The sequence below is a fragment of the Tachyglossus aculeatus genome, chromosome 4 (genome assembly GCF_015852505.1).
Source record: "Tachyglossus aculeatus isolate mTacAcu1 chromosome 4, mTacAcu1.pri, whole genome shotgun sequence".
NCBI classification, from domain to species: domain Eukaryota; kingdom Metazoa; phylum Chordata; class Mammalia; order Monotremata; family Tachyglossidae; genus Tachyglossus; species Tachyglossus aculeatus.
Genome location: NC_052069.1, coordinates 30432198 through 30447433, shown reverse-complemented (window position 1 = coordinate 30447433; position 15236 = coordinate 30432198). Strand labels below are relative to the sequence as shown.

The 15236-nt window shown below is 40.6% G+C and overlaps 1 protein-coding gene across 6 annotated transcripts in view; it reads left to right on the top strand.

Annotated features, from left to right (window-relative positions):
• FUBP1 (far upstream element binding protein 1) overlaps nucleotides 1-15236 on the top strand; it is a 38618-nt gene that overhangs the window by 21420 nt on the left and 1962 nt on the right. For 3 of the 6 annotated variants that reach the window (XM_038744706.1, XM_038744703.1, XM_038744708.1), the window contains 15 exons: nucleotides 78-135; nucleotides 460-622; nucleotides 705-803; nucleotides 1106-1207; nucleotides 1986-2088; nucleotides 2184-2284; nucleotides 3580-3721; nucleotides 5786-5961; nucleotides 6243-6394; nucleotides 6490-6569; nucleotides 7953-8081; nucleotides 8607-8681; nucleotides 11939-11998; nucleotides 12084-12229; nucleotides 12612-12727. In XM_038744706.1, coding sequence (XP_038600634.1) covers nucleotides 78-135; nucleotides 460-622; nucleotides 705-803; nucleotides 1106-1207; nucleotides 1986-2088; nucleotides 2184-2284; nucleotides 3580-3721; nucleotides 5786-5961; nucleotides 6243-6394; nucleotides 6490-6569; nucleotides 7953-8081; nucleotides 8607-8681; nucleotides 11939-11998; nucleotides 12084-12229; nucleotides 12612-12620 — 1595 coding nt within the window. In that variant the 3' untranslated portion in view covers nucleotides 12621-12727. Of the gene's footprint in view, nucleotides 1-77; nucleotides 136-459; nucleotides 623-704; nucleotides 804-1105; nucleotides 1208-1985; nucleotides 2089-2183; nucleotides 2285-3579; nucleotides 3722-5785; nucleotides 5962-6242; nucleotides 6395-6489; nucleotides 6570-7952; nucleotides 8082-8606; nucleotides 8682-11938; nucleotides 11999-12083; nucleotides 12230-12611; nucleotides 12728-14803; nucleotides 14851-15236 lie in introns of those variants that run through there. The other 3 variants (XM_038744704.1, XM_038744707.1, XM_038744709.1) reach the window with 2 other exon arrangements.

Genomic DNA, 15236 nt, shown 5'->3' with positions numbered 1-15236 from the left:
TTGTAGTAAATTGGCATAACAATTGTCCTGTGCCATTTTTCTTGTCCTAACTTCCACCTGCACTTTTTGTGTTTTAGATAGTGGAGGACTACCTGAAAGATCTTGCATGTTAACTGGAACACCTGAATCTGTACAGTAAGTAGAAAGCCCAAATCAGTGTATTTATATGAAAGTGCATATCAGTTTGAATTTTAGGGCCTAGTCGCCTACAATTTTAATTCTACCAGGCTGCTGTACAAACTATATATGTTATTCAGGTTTATTAAAGTAGTGAATCGAGAGCTAAGAAATCTGGTTTCTAATCCTAGCTCTACCCTAAGTAGGGAATAAAGAAGCTTGTGTCTTGAAGACAAGAACAGAAATAGCATTTTATGAGGGGCGAGCGGGGGAGGGGGGTATTTTGAGTTCTTTGTGTTGTTTTTGTTTCGTGAGGGCCAACTCATGTTTTACTTTTAATAGATCGGCAAAACGGTTACTCGACCAGATTGTTGAAAAAGGAAGACCTGCGCCTGGTTTTCATCATGGAGATGGACCGGGAAATTCAGTCCAAGAAATCATGATTCCTGCTAGTAAGGCTGGATTAGTTATTGGAAAGGGTGGCGAGACTATTAAACAACTTCAGGTACAAGCCCATTTTCATAGGCCATCTGTATTTCCGTGTCAGAGTACGGTTTGTGGTGTATATGATTACATTTTTCAAACAGGAACGAGCCGGAGTCAAGATGGTCATGATTCAGGATGGACCACAGAACACTGGTGCAGACAAGCCTCTTCGGATTACAGGAGACCCTTATAAAGTTCAGGTAAAGTTTGCTGTACTTCAGAGAGTTGTGGAGCGTGTTTTGTTGTTTTAATGCTTTTTAAATTGGTGGTTTAGTAGTTTTGGAGGCTGGGGGCGGGATGGAGGCCTTGAAGGGCTTTGGTGTTCTCTTATGATATAATTGATGTGCAGGTTCCAGCCATTTCAACAAGAGTATTAACTGTTATGGTCCATTTTAAAGAACGTCTCGGAGGAGAAAAGCGTTGTCTGTCACTTTCTCGTGGTTATTTTAAAGTCAATTATAATTCTGCTCTAAACCTAAACTAGTGTTTAATATCCCAACAGCAAGCCAAGGAAATGGTATTGGAGTTAATCCGTGATCAAGGTGGTTTTAGGGAAGTGCGAAATGAATATGGATCAAGAATAGGAGGAAACGAAGGCATAGATGTAAGTATTACAATAGCAATATTTTTCCTAGCGATAACTTGTCACTTCTCATTTGTGTGGGGGGGTGTTATTTGCCAATTAAAAAGATAGAACTTGGAATTCATTTCATCCAAAGTCACCTATTTAAAGACATTCATAACGGTTGCTTTTTTTCAATACCGTGACTTTGTGTATAATGCAGAACTCAACCCCGTTCCCTGAAGGTGAAAGGGGCTCCCTAAAGTGCACATTTCCCTACCTGCTCTCTCTCGTAGTGCTTGTTTCTGATGCTCCATTTGTTAATCCCAACCTGAAATTAAACTGGGAGCTAAAGTGACATTGCCAGTATTCTTGGTACCACTTTGGTTTCTCTCAGGGCAGGCAGCACACTTTTGCAATCCTGCTATTGTGGGTTTCTCCACTTCCCGTGATACCATGGAGGTAGCATGAAATGAAGAAGGGAGAGCACTTCTGGGTCCTTACCTATTTTAATATGAATGTCGATAGGTTAACCCTTGTCCATTCTTTGTGTTAGAATAACACGAATTTCCTGGATTTTTATGAGTCATCTTTTTATTCAGATTCTGTTCTCCTGTTTCACAAATAGGATGATAAAATACACTTTGGCCCCATGCTATTGTTCATTAATATGCTATCCTGTCTTCTTTTGAGTTTGGCTCCTTTTAACTTTGGAGAGTCATACTGTGGAAGTTAGCATGTACTCTTACTATTCTAAATGTCCCCTGTGGGGTCTGGATATCAGGGCTCTGTAACATTTCTTTTTCATTTATTGTTTAAGGTCCCCATTCCACGATTTGCTGTTGGCATTGTAATAGGAAGAAATGGGGAGATGATCAAGAAAATACAGAATGATGCTGGTGTAAGAATTCAGTTTAAGCCAGGTGTGTAATTATATATGTAATATGTGGAGTAAATATTGTATTGTACACTCCTAAATTCTGAGTGTATTTAAATTACCATTCTCAATTTATTTCAGATGATGGAACAACTCCAGATAGAATAGCACAAATTACAGGACCGCCAGACAGATGTCAACATGCCGCAGAGATTATCACAGACCTGCTTCGAAGTGTTCAGGTTCGATAATACTCCTTCGGTTATTTTATTTGAAGCTTGAGTTCCCCATTTCATAGTACCGGTATTTATCAATCATATTGAGTGCTTACTGTGTGCTCCGTACTAAGCGCTTGGGAGAGTACAGTGTAACAGAGGGGATAGACACCTTCCTTGACCACGATGATATTTATTGAGGACAATCTGTGTAGAGCACTATACTCTGTCACCCTCGGGGCTCACAATCTAAAACGAGAGAGAGAGAGGTGGGAGATTGGTGACAGAAACCTGAAACTGAACAAAATGCTGAAACAACGGTGAAGACGAAGAACAACAGATCTGTAGGAAACTTTGTGGTTAGAGGAGCGGGATTTTAAGTCTCGTTCTAGCTCGGAATCCTCAACAACTGCTCTAAAGCTTGCTCCTCGTGGCTTGCTTTCCCCAGTGCCGCCAGGGTGGTGCCGGGTGGGTGGAGGTGATGAGGAGAACTGGTGTGGGTTTCTAGAGGAAAAAGCCTGGCAGTTGGAGGAAGATGCCAAGGGCCCTGGGTGTCACGGTGGGAGCGGATTTACTTACCTTGTCTGGTAGAGACCTCTGCAGCACCTTAAGTTTCCACATTCTGTTGTGCATAGGGCATGATGGGAGCGGGGACTCGAGTGGTGATGAGAGGGTGGCAGGCTTTTGGACAACACCCTTGGACATCTGGTGGAGATAAATCTTCCCTCTTAAAAGTTTGCATTGAGGTTTTGGCTTGAAATTATGTACTAAGCAGGAAAGTGTAAAGTGTAATATACTCTGTGGTCCTGAAACAAAATAAAAAGCTTTGTTAGACATAGTGGGGGAATAGGGTGGGCTTTTAACTACACGTCAAAGTTGTCCAGGGTGGACTTGAGATAGTTCAAATGGAGATCTAGTGAGAATTGCATAATTAAGAATGAAGTCCCTACAACAGTCACATTCATTAATTAGTTGAGTCCTACCTGTGCTTAATTCCATTCCACCTGTGGGCCGTATAATCACACTTCAGATAGGGTGGCTTGTGCTGTAGTTAGGCAGTTTAGAACAAAAAAAATCAGTACTGAATGTTATAAAATCAGTTTGTTCCACAGATTAGTTACCTGCCTCAAGTTGTGTAGGCAGTACCCTCGCCACTCTGTTCCTAGCTGTGCAGATAGTAACTGTCAAGAGGGCTTTTATGTAAGCAGTCGTTGGAAATTCACTCAGTACCAGCGATTAGGCCCTTCTTATTTACAGGGAAGTGGGTAAATCGGATCTTCCATTCAATTCTGCTACCGTTTCTCTGTTCTTCCTCCTTGCAGGCTGGTAATCCTGGTGGACCAGGACCCGGTGGTCGAGGACGAGGTAGAGGTCAAGGCAACTGGAACATGGGACCACCTGGTGGACTACAGGAATTTAATTTTATTGTACCAACTGGAAAAACTGGATTGATAATAGGAAAAGGTAATACATTTTTAAACTGACTATTGTAGCAAATTTGTATTGAGCCTCTCCCCAACCTTTCTATTTCTTCCATCTCCACACTTCACTGTACCAAGAGAATATGGGCATCTAACCACAGCAGAAAGGTGGGTTCTAATAAAATCATAGCACAAATCTTGAGTAGAGTCTAGTCAGTACTTTGATTTCTTTTGGCTCTGAGTACTTATTCCTGGAGGTAAAATGAAGGTGAAAAATGAAATGCTATAAGCATGTTATTGTGTTTTCATATTTTGTCTTCAATCCATGGTGCTTATGCTCCGGTTTCAGCTCCGCAACATTGCCAAGATCCGCCCTTTCCTCTCCATCCATACCGCTACCCTGCTCATTCAAGCTCTCATCCTATCCCGTCTGGACTACTGCATCAGCCTTCTCTCTGATCTCCCATCCTCGTGTCTCTCCCCACTTCAATCCCTACTTCATGCTGCTGCCCGGATTATCTTTGTCCAGAAATGCTCTGGGCATATTACTCCCCTCCTCAAAAATCTCCAGTGGCTACCAATCAATCTGCGCATCAGGCAGAAACTCCTCACCCTGGGCTTCAAGGCTGTCCATCACCTTGCCCCCTCCTACCTCACCTCCCTTCTCTCCTTCTACAGCCCACCCTACACCCTCCGCTCCTCTGCCGCTAATCTCCTCACCGTACCTCGTTCTCGCCTGTCCCGCCATCGACCCCCGGCCCACGTCATCCCTCGGGCCTGGAATGCCCTCCCACTGCCCATCCGCCAAGCTAGCTCTCTTCCTCCCTTCAAGGCCCTACTGAGAGCTCATCTCCTCCAGGAGGCCTTCCCAGACTGAGCCCCTTCCTTCCTCTCCCCCTCGACCCCCTCTCTATCCCCCCATCTTACCTCCTTCCCATCCCCACAGCACCTGTATATATGTATATATGCTTGTACATATTTATTACTCTATTTATTTATTTATTTTATTTGTACATATTTATTTTATTTTGTTAGTATGTTTGGTTTTGTTCTCTGTCTCCACCTTTTAGACTGTGAGCCCACTGTTGGGTAGGGACTGTCTCTCTATGTTGCCAACTTGTACTTCCCAAGTGCTTAGTACAGTGCTCTGCACACAGTAAACGCTCAATAAATTCGATTGATGATGATGGTTATGAAGCCCTTTTCGTGTGCTAAGCGCTTGGGTAAGCACAATACAGCGGTATTGGTAGACAGACATTAAAATAAATGACTGATCTGTACGCGCAAGTGCTATGGGGCTGGGGTTGGGTGAATAAATAACTCTTAAAGGGTACATATCCAAGTGCATAGTTGATTTGGATTGAGCCACTGTAGCCTGCATTCCTCTCGCCTTCACTGCACTGAGCCTGCCCTCTCCGACTTCCCCAGTGATCACAACCTGGATTCTAATCCTGGGCCTTGCCACTTGTCTGCTGTTTGGCCATGGGCAAGTCACTTAACTGCCCTGTCCCTCAGTTACCTCATCTGTAAAATGGGGGTTAAGACTATGTGAGACAGGGGCTTTGTCCAACCCGATTGTCCTCTCTACCTCAGTACTTAGAACAGTTTTTGATACATAGTAAACACTTACCAAATGCCATTAAAACATGGGCACTTAGTCGGGGAGGCCTCTTGGAGGAGATGTGATTTTATTAAGACTTTAAGGGCAAGGTGTTAGCAGACACAGATGAGAGCATTCCTGGCCAAAAAAGCGGACAACTCTGGTTCTATTTTCGGCTCCCCTTAGCGCTCTTTCCATGGAGGAATAGATTGTGTCTTGTACTTGGGGGGCCTTTTCTTATTCTACGGTGGTGCTGTAAAGCAGCACTTTTCTGTCCCTGAAATGGGAGAGTTAATTCTACTGCAGGGCTTTGGAGGTAGGAAGGAAGGCTTAAACTTTACTCACGAATATTTTTTCATTAGGTTATGAACTAGTGGGCTGGACATGCGTTTGCTACTGCTGTACTGCCCCAAGCACTTAGCTTCTGAGTCCAGTCTTGAGACCTTTCATTTGGTACCACTTTTCAGTCTTTTCAACCTTTAGATCAAACACTTTTCTGTTTTTCAGGTGGTGAAACTATAAAGAGCATAAGCCAACAGTCTGGTGCTCGAATAGAGCTACAGAGAAATCCTCCTCCAAATGCAGATCCTAATATGAAGCTATTTACCATCCGCGGAACACCCCAACAGATTGACTATGCTCGGCAGCTCATAGAAGAAAAGATTGGTGTGAGTATACAAAAGGTGCACTTTGAATTTTTAATTCCAATTAGATGATTTTTAAAATGCCATTGCGGACATATTGAGGGTGAATTGTCACAATTAGAAGACCTTGCTTTTTCCATGTATTCATTTCCTCTAGAGGATTTATGTGTGATTGGGAGGTTGGGTTTGAAATATTTCTGGTGGTGTTTTTGCTTTATCTAAAATTTCTCTTTGGTGTACAATTATATTGATTCGGTACTGCCTTCTGTGACATTAAGAACCTGTGATGAACATCCTCTCCATTGTTCTGTTGTTTTCAGGGTCCAGTCAACCCTCTGGGCCCACCTGTTCCCCATGGACCCCATGGTGTTCCAGGACCTCATGGACCCCCAGGCCCCCCTGGCCCGGGAAATCCAATGGGCCCCTACAATCCTGCTCCTTACAACCCCGGCCCTCCTGGGCCTGCTCCTCAGTAAGTAGTATCATTGAAGCGTTTAGTGGGACTTTTTTAATTTTGTGTCTTGGACGAGATTCTCATTTTTGTCCCACTTCACTTTTTCGGCACAGTGGTCCTCCAGCTCCCTATGCCCCACAAGGGTGGGGAAATGCTTATCCACACTGGCAGCAGCAGAATCCTCCTGATCCAGGTAAGCTGTGTGCCTGTCTTCTACAGCCACCACCAGGTGAATGGAAGGGTAAGAGGGATAGAAGCAACATGAAGGAGGGGGGAAAAATAAGAGAAAGAAATGTTTAGAGTAGCTTCTACTCTGAAGAATAGTGAAATGGCATTGGTTGATCTTGTATAAGACGGGTTATTCTGACATTGTCTAGCAGCATCCCTCTTCATTGTTGAACCATTCTCACTGTCAGAAAAGTATATTTTTAGGTAGGGACAATAATCCCGGACTCTTCTGTTTAAGTTTTTTTCCTTTCATCTTATCCTCAGTGACCATGGGGAAGAGCTGATCACCATCAGCCATAAAATAACCTTCATATATGTCATAGATCAGGAAGGGACCTGAAAATACTCTGGTCCGACCCCTAAGCATGTGCATGATTAAAACACCCAAGGATGCCGGTTGAATATGATTATGAAGTCTTCCCTTCGAAATAACTTAATTTACTTAGACTACTCTTAGCCTTCTTTTTTCCTTTCCTTGAAATCACTTTGGCACCCTCTATGAGGTTCCAGAACCTGGAATATTGGAATCTGAAACTATGAGGAAAAATATCTACCAGAATTTGTAATTTTCAGGGTGCCCTTTGTTTTCAATCTGGTCATTATATTTGCTTCTTCATCAATTTTGTCAATTCTCAAAAAAAAAAAAAAAAGCTAGGATGCAGCTCAAGCGTTACTGTAGTCCAGATTAAGCTAGTGAGACGCTTTTCACCTTTTACTGTAATTTGACTCCTTCCTCCTTTCAGTGTGTTCCCCATTTAAGTTTTTAGTATACAGTTGACTTGGACAGTAAAAGGGGGAAGAGAAAATCTCATCCCTCTGCAATTTGGGGATCCTACACTAGTTTTCACATGCCGTCTACAAAAGCGGGTAGCATTTTACATGATATTTTCCTAATTCTTGTTTAAACGTATTGCAAGGTGACCCTCATTTGTTGCTTTGGCTAATTCTTGATTATTTCCCGGAAGATTAACCATTTGGCTGTTATCCGTACTTGAGCTCCTTTCCCCCTACTGCCGCCTCCCTTTTGAGGCCCACTCATCTTAATGGAGGGGAGGTTCCATGCAAAGCCTGGTGAGTTATATGAATACTTTTAGAATAGGCTTTGGAAACCTTATACTTTGAATAGGCTGCCAAATGAAGTATTCAGCACTGTTATACCTCCGAATCTTTAGTGCCTGGTATCAAACGTTTTCAGAAGTGAGTCAAGCTTTAAAGGTTTAGAGGATATTGATCATTCTTTTTGTCATTTTTTTTTGTTTCCTCAAATGACTTTACGTCTATCGATCTGTTGGTCAAAATGCTGTTTTGTGATAGTCTTCTTATGCTGTGAATCTGGTTTAATTTCTAGCAAAACCAGGAACCGACCCAAATTCAGCAGCATGGGCAGCTTATTATGCTCACTATTATCAGCAGCAAGCACAGCCACCACCTGCAGCACCAACTGGTGCCCCAAATACAGCTCAAACTAATGGACAAGGTAACTAAATATGTACTAAAAGGTGGCTGTAGTCTCATTGTGAACTGAACCCAACCGTAACACAAGTTTAATATTTCCTACTGTTTGTGGAAATATAAAATGGTATCATCAGTCTGATGCTGGTACAGAATTTCTATCCATGGAGTAATACTCCTTCTGTCTTTGGGCCTTTTTGGGGGAGTGTCATATGCCAATTGGTAGCTTGGTTGCCACTTCTTTTGTAAGCTGTCCTCTACTTCATGTTGCAAAGCTGATGTTTTATGTGATTAGAAATAATGCCATTTCCCCTCATTTGTACTGTATCTGAAGTGGGCCATGAATCTATATCAAGTTTTTTTTGTAATGTTTAGTTTATTCATTCATTCAGTTGTATTTATTGAGTGCTTACTATGTGCAGAGCACTGTACTAAGCACTTAGGAAGTACAAATCGGCAACATAAAGAGACGGTCACTACCCAACAACGGGCTCACAGTCTAGAAAGTGTAGTTATTTTGAGAGATTTCATGTTTGTTTTTTATATAAAGGAGACCAGCAAAATCCCGCTCCAACTGGACAGGTTGATTATACCAAGGCTTGGGAAGAATACTACAAAAAAATGGGTATGTTACATGTTCCATTATTAAAATGCTTCTATTCATGTCTACATTACATTGGCAACTCGAAACTGAAAGAAAAGTTTTGCCCAATGGTGATAGTTATGCCATAAATGACAGCAACACATGTATAGTGTACACTTGGAAGTAAAAGAGTATTACCCAGGTCTTATTCAGTTTACAGTTACTAACCCCTGGTCCAGTCTAGTTTTTGAGTCCTTGATTTAAAAAGAAAAACAATCTCTTGAAAATCCTTAAACTCTGTAAAGTCTTGGTAGGTGGTTTCAAACAGTTCTAGAGTGAGTGTCCTGAAAGCAAAAGGAAGTATTGGTAAACAGTGCAGGGAAGAGTATTCTGAAATGGGGTCATGAAAATGGTGTAATTTGCTAGTTGGTAACTGTTGACTTCACAGTTCTGTATTAGAGCATTGTAATCTAAAAATAATTGAATAGCTTGGCCAATGAGCCCCACCAGTCGTCTTGTTAAACGGGTGATGGACCAATTCATTTCATCTTTTTCTTTCAGCACTATCTGAAAACATTTTCTATGACCATTGTCTCTCTCATAGAGCTGTTTTATGCCCCCTCAATCTGCCTTGTCCAGCTCTCTGTCCATCAATGAATGCTCGGTTGAGTATATTGGGACCTCTGTTTAAGGCAGGATTCCTAGCCAGGATTGTATTCCAAAGAAAATACATATCTTCCTACCTGATAAGAATGTTGCTGTGGCAGCACTTAACCTAAATTCTGAAAACATCGGTTAAAACATTTTTTGTCTTATATTTTACACCTTCATCAGAGCTATTTCTGTAAACCATTTTCTTGCTGGAATTTTTTTAATCTGAAACTGCTATGTAATTAATCTGGATTTAGATTAACTTGCCTCCCTGTTCCTGAACTGTTTCCTGAAGAGTATTAACATGCCCTGTTAGAATTGCAGTGCAGTTTCAGACAGTACAAGGGCAGTATTGCACTAGTGTTGTCATAGACCTGAACTCTGGCAGAAATTAAAGTGCAATTCACTACTTTGAGTTGCTTATCTGCAAAACAGTGGGTCGTGCCCCACATTAAAATCACTAGAGGCAGAATTTACTTTTATATTCACCCAAAAAGTGGTAGCTCATTCAACTGTCAAATGCTAGTGTCAGGTGCTCTCTGCCTTTGTGTGGGCCCTCTTTTGACTTAATCATATAGAGATACTTGCCCATCCTTGATTTTGTTTGTTTTTTGGGTTTTTTCTAGAGTATTCCTTAAACCATATATGTAGACCATGGAGTTTGGTGTTTCAGGATTACAGCTCAGTAATGTGCTTGAAAACATAAAAATGAACAAAAAGTTGCTCCCTGACTTGCACTTTCTCTGCCCCTGCTAAACCCAATATCCAGGCTTTTGTTCAAGTCAGTGCCCCGGCTGTCCCCTTCCCTCAATCACCTATAAACTAGATGGAGTAGCATATGTTTCAGTATTGGTAAAGCTGGGCCTGTGGAGTGGTTCCGTGACCATATTTAAAGCAGCGGCTGTTTACCTGCACCTCCAGTCTCTGAACCACAAAACTGAACTCATAGGACAATAAGGATCAAGCAACCAAAGGTATTGACTATTCTCATTAGTTCGCAGCCTTAATCACAAACCTAAAGGTATGCCAAGAAACATAACTTCCCATTAAGCTGATTGGTTCGTGGCAAGCCATTTTTAACCATATTTCCAAATTTTATGGAAAAGCAAACAATGAGTCAAAATGCATACACCATTATTTGGTTGGATGGGTAGGTGCCGTGAGAACAGCAGGATCTAGCAGCCTGGCTGACTGTCAGTTCATCAGTTATTTAAGAAGGGATTTCTGTTGGATTGGCCATTCGCCTGAGAGGTTGAGATTTTTCAATTTACATTCAGGCTCTGCTTACCATTGCAGCTGAAAACCGTGCAGCAGAGAAAGGCCTAATCCTTATGGAAAATTATTTGGCAGTTGGGAGGGTGATCATCATATTCACTCGAGCACTTCTGTGCTTCCCTGTGCACTAGTAAGCTCTGTTTCTCAGAGCACTTGTGTAACACTTGTCTGCTGTGTGACCTTGGACAAGTCATTTCACTTTGTGCCTCATGGCATAATGGGTAGAGCATGGGCCTGGGAGCCAGCAGGTCATGGGTTCTAATCCCGGCTCCACCACTCGCCTGATGTGTGACCTTGGGCATGTCACTTCAATTCTCTGGGCCACAGTTCTCTGGTCCCACACAGGTTGCTTGTATTCATCCCTTAGTGCAGTGCCTGGCACACGTTAAGTTCTTACCAGATACCACAATTATTTTTATTATCTGTAAAGTAGGGGTTGAGGCTGAGCCCCACAGGGGATAGGGACTGTGCCCAACCCAATTTGCTTGTATCTATCCCAGCGCTTAGTAGAGTGCCCAGCACATAGTAGGTGCTTAGCAAATACCGACATTGTTACATATCCTACATACCCTGTTATTTAAAGCACAACTCAAGTACGTATTACCATTTTCTGCTTCCTTCTTTCAGCAAATGACTTTGGTGTCTTGTCTTCCTTACTAGATTTTTTAACTCCCTGAAGATAGGAATCGTGTCTACTGACTTTATTGTACCTCTTGTACCTATTGTACTGAACACAGTAGATGCTTAAATACAGTTGACTCAACATTTCTCAACTCCAGTGTACTTTGTCATTTGGGGTTTTTCTTTCCTTTTGTAACCTGGATTGTCTAATAATAAGTATCTTTGACCTTGAGGTGTTTCTCTGCATTAAACTTGGCTGTTAATATTAGAAAGTGTTGGAAAAGGTAGGGGATCTTTCTTCTTCTTTTGGCTCCACCCCATCACCCCCCAGCACATACATATAAATAGGTTTGTGGAGCCCTTAATTGAAGCATTGCCCCTTCTTTTTGGAAGGTCATCTTTCTATATACGGTTCCTTGAAATTTAGGTGGCAAAAATGTAGCCAGCCCTATTTTCTCAGAATTGTGAAATGGATGTGCCCAAATTGTCCTTGTTGCCTACCAATTTGTAAAAATCATTCATCTGAGTTCTTCTTTTATTGGTGGCATTCCAGAACTAAAATGTGGTATCGTAGTGCATAAAGAAAATAGCATTGTATAAATAACCGTATATTTGCTTGCAAGCTAGTTTTTCAGCACTAATGAGCATTTTAAAGTAAACCAGGAGTATTTCCCCGTGTGGTTTTTGTCTTGCAGTGGGTACAATTTTGCATTAAGATGTAGGGTTTTTTTGCTTTGTTTCTGTTTTTTTAGGTCAACAGGGGCAAACACAGGATTATTCAAAGGCTTGGGAGGAATATTACAAGAAGCAAGGTATTGGTTTTTATGAGAAATTAGATTGTTTGGAGCTCTCAGTTTTGGTTAGAGCAACAGAGTGGTCCTTTTTGTTTCCTCCCAGGGCAAGCAGTTCCGGCTCCCGCCGGGGCACCTCCGGGAGGCCAGCCAGATTACAGTGCGGCCTGGGCCGAGTACTATCGACAGCAGGCAGCCTACTATGCCCAGACAAGTCCACAAGGAATGCCACAGCACCCTCCGGCACCCCAGGTATAAAGTCACTCTGGTTTCTTGTCACTTCGGTCATAATATCTGCATGTCCGTTTACTGTCACTATGGGAGTGTGTGCCTTTCTTCCCTTTTTCTTTCTTTTTTTTTTTTTTCCTTTCCTTCTCCTGACAAGACATTACTATTTTAAAATAGTACCGTGATGTTTTTGAGTGCTCTGTGGAAATCTGCTGAATCTCTCCGTGGTGCTTTTGATTAAAAAAAAACAAATTTCTCCCCCCAGGGTTTTGAAAATCATGCCAGAAGCCACCACCATTTGTATTAACCAGTTTTTCTTCCTTAAAAGGATTCACTCCTGAGTTAGATCAGTTTAAAGGATTTTCTTTAACTTTCTGTGTATCTCTTATGTATTTCTTCTGCACAGGGCCAATAATAAGAAGTGGACAATACAGTATTTGCTTCATTGTGTGGGGGAAAAAAACCTTTGTTAAATGTATGGATGCAGACGCCTTGATGAAGATCTTAATTTTTGTTTTGGTTTAAAAAAAAAATAGTGGTTTTTTTTTTTTTGAAAATGTACAAAATATCTATCACTACTGATAGGAGGTAATATTTCTGTGTAGAAATGAAAATTGGTTTGTTTTTAGTATCTTAGTGTAGATGTACACATTCCAGCAAATGTATTTGCAACTATTATGTGGTCAATGCTTTGTGATATAAATGTACTTTTTCAATGTATACTTTATCACTTTTAAAATGCCTGTTTTGTGCTTTACAATAAATAATATGAAACCTCCTGTGTCGGTAAGTTGGATATGTGGGTATTTAAAGGAATCAAAAATGTATTAGCCGTAATGAGTTATGGTACATATACACAAGTAGATTTCCCCTTGAAATAATAATCTTTTAAAACTTAAAATCACTGGCATGTTTTTTCCCCCCTTGCAGTATAGTGGTAGATGGCGAGGATCTTTTCCATTTATTGTTTTTGGCTGACCAGCACAAGTAATCTTGATATCTTTATTTTCCTTCAGTTTGATTAAAAAGCTGCATGTGTGTACGGTGAACTTTTGGCATACTTCCATTTGCATTAACAGTGAAATTTCCTTTTGAACATGACCACTGTTTCAGACCTGTACAGCTGCTATAACAGTTAACCTTTCTGTTCTTAATTTGATCATTACTTGACTTCCAAGACTGTTTCAGCATAACTGACTTGAAAGATTTTTCAGATAGTACAATCTGAGTAGCTAATCAGAACAGCTTTCAGTTTTTTAAAGCAAAGCTTTTAAGTCTGCCATGTGCAAGTAGAGTGTTTCCGAATTGAGTGTAGGCAGGTGAGTGGTGTGCTTTTTAGTTAGAAAAATTGCATCTGTCATTGAAACATTTTGTTGGGATATCGGGATGGGTTGGAGCAAAGTTTTTTTTTTGCAGTACAGTTAAGCTGTGTCTTGAAAATGCACAAGTCCAAGCATTGATTCAGTTACTTTTTTGATGTACTTGAAGTCATTTTATTATTCTAACACTTCATGCTGAAATTCTGGTATTTTGTTGAAATCCATTGTTCTTTGCATATTTGTTGGCTTTTTGCATATATTCTAGTAGATCACATGCAAATACAGTCTGTCTTGCCATTGTCTGTTGGAGTGCAGGTTTGATCCAGCCAGTATAGAACTAGCTCTGTAGGGGTGAGGAGGACTGTGCTGTGTATCATCCTTGAATGTGTTCCTTCAAGGAGCATTGCACTGTAAGTACATCAGAATGACAAATTGATGAACTGCAACAGTATCTTTTTGTCAATGTTCCACATAATGCAAATGCCATACCTTGTGTGAATATTATGTTGGAATACAGTGCTGATAACTTTGGGAAATTATAACTGCTTCTTAATTTAACATAGGTAACGTAGGTGTGACTATCTAAAATATGTGAGCTTTACTGGGTAAGTATTTTTGAAATGCTTAGCTATAGCTAAAGAAAACATATCTTTTCAAAAGCTATGTAGTATGTGCATTGGTGCTCCTAGGAAAGGTCATGTCTTTTTCAGTGTGAAGTATGATATCTTGTGTTAACATGAAAGTCTTGGGAACTGTTTTGTCAGACAGTTGTTTTCTGCTTGCAGACCTTATGCAATGTAGGTATTTCATTTTTCAAACCTGTATTAGCCCTTCTGGCGGGAAAGCGCCCTTTGAGCGTATTAAGGAGTTTAGACAGGGAAACGATGTTTTAAGAGGGTCCCCTTCAGGCTGGAAGATAGTATAGTGGATTTCTTGGTATATTAGAAATGTATCTATCCGATTGTATAGTAGAAGAGTAAATTCACTCCCTTTAGTCTGGGATCTAGAATGCTAGTTTGAAACTGAAGTAGCTAGGAGGATACTTAATTTCGTTAGGGTAGGCTATTAAGGTAAACAGTTCAGATATTTTGCATGACACTGTTTTATAGATAATCTTATAGAAAATCTTTTAGGAGAGTGCTGCATTTAATTACTCTGAAAAACATAAATTCAGTTGAATTCTCTTTCATAATTCACAAAATGGAGGCTGTTGATTTTATTCGTTTGAAGTTTAAAATCTTTATTAATTGCAAACAGTGCAATTATTTATACTTCACAGTGCCTTCCCAGATCTTCCACCTTAGGTTCTGCTGCAAAAAGCAACAGGTAAGCACAACCTAAGGAAGTATATAAATACATATTTCAGTACATTAATGTTGTCCCTGTGAGGTTTCTGTGGTTGTGTATTCAAGAGCAATCTGCTTACTGCTTCCCAAAATGTATTGTTCTCTTATGGTTCCATTTCAGTGGAAAGTTTGTAAGTTGTTTATACAACTGTTTACATTTCTGGGTAAATGTTTTCATTTATTTTTTTTATTTAAAAAAAAAAGATGAGTGGATTGTTGCAGTAAGTGAATTCTGTCCAAATCTTTTTTGTTAGATTTTTCTCAAAATGGCAGAATTGTTACATTTAAGAATGGACAATTAAAATTTTTCAGCTGCAGGAAATACTTGTTTAGAAACTTCAACAGCCTTCACAAAACGTTTTTATA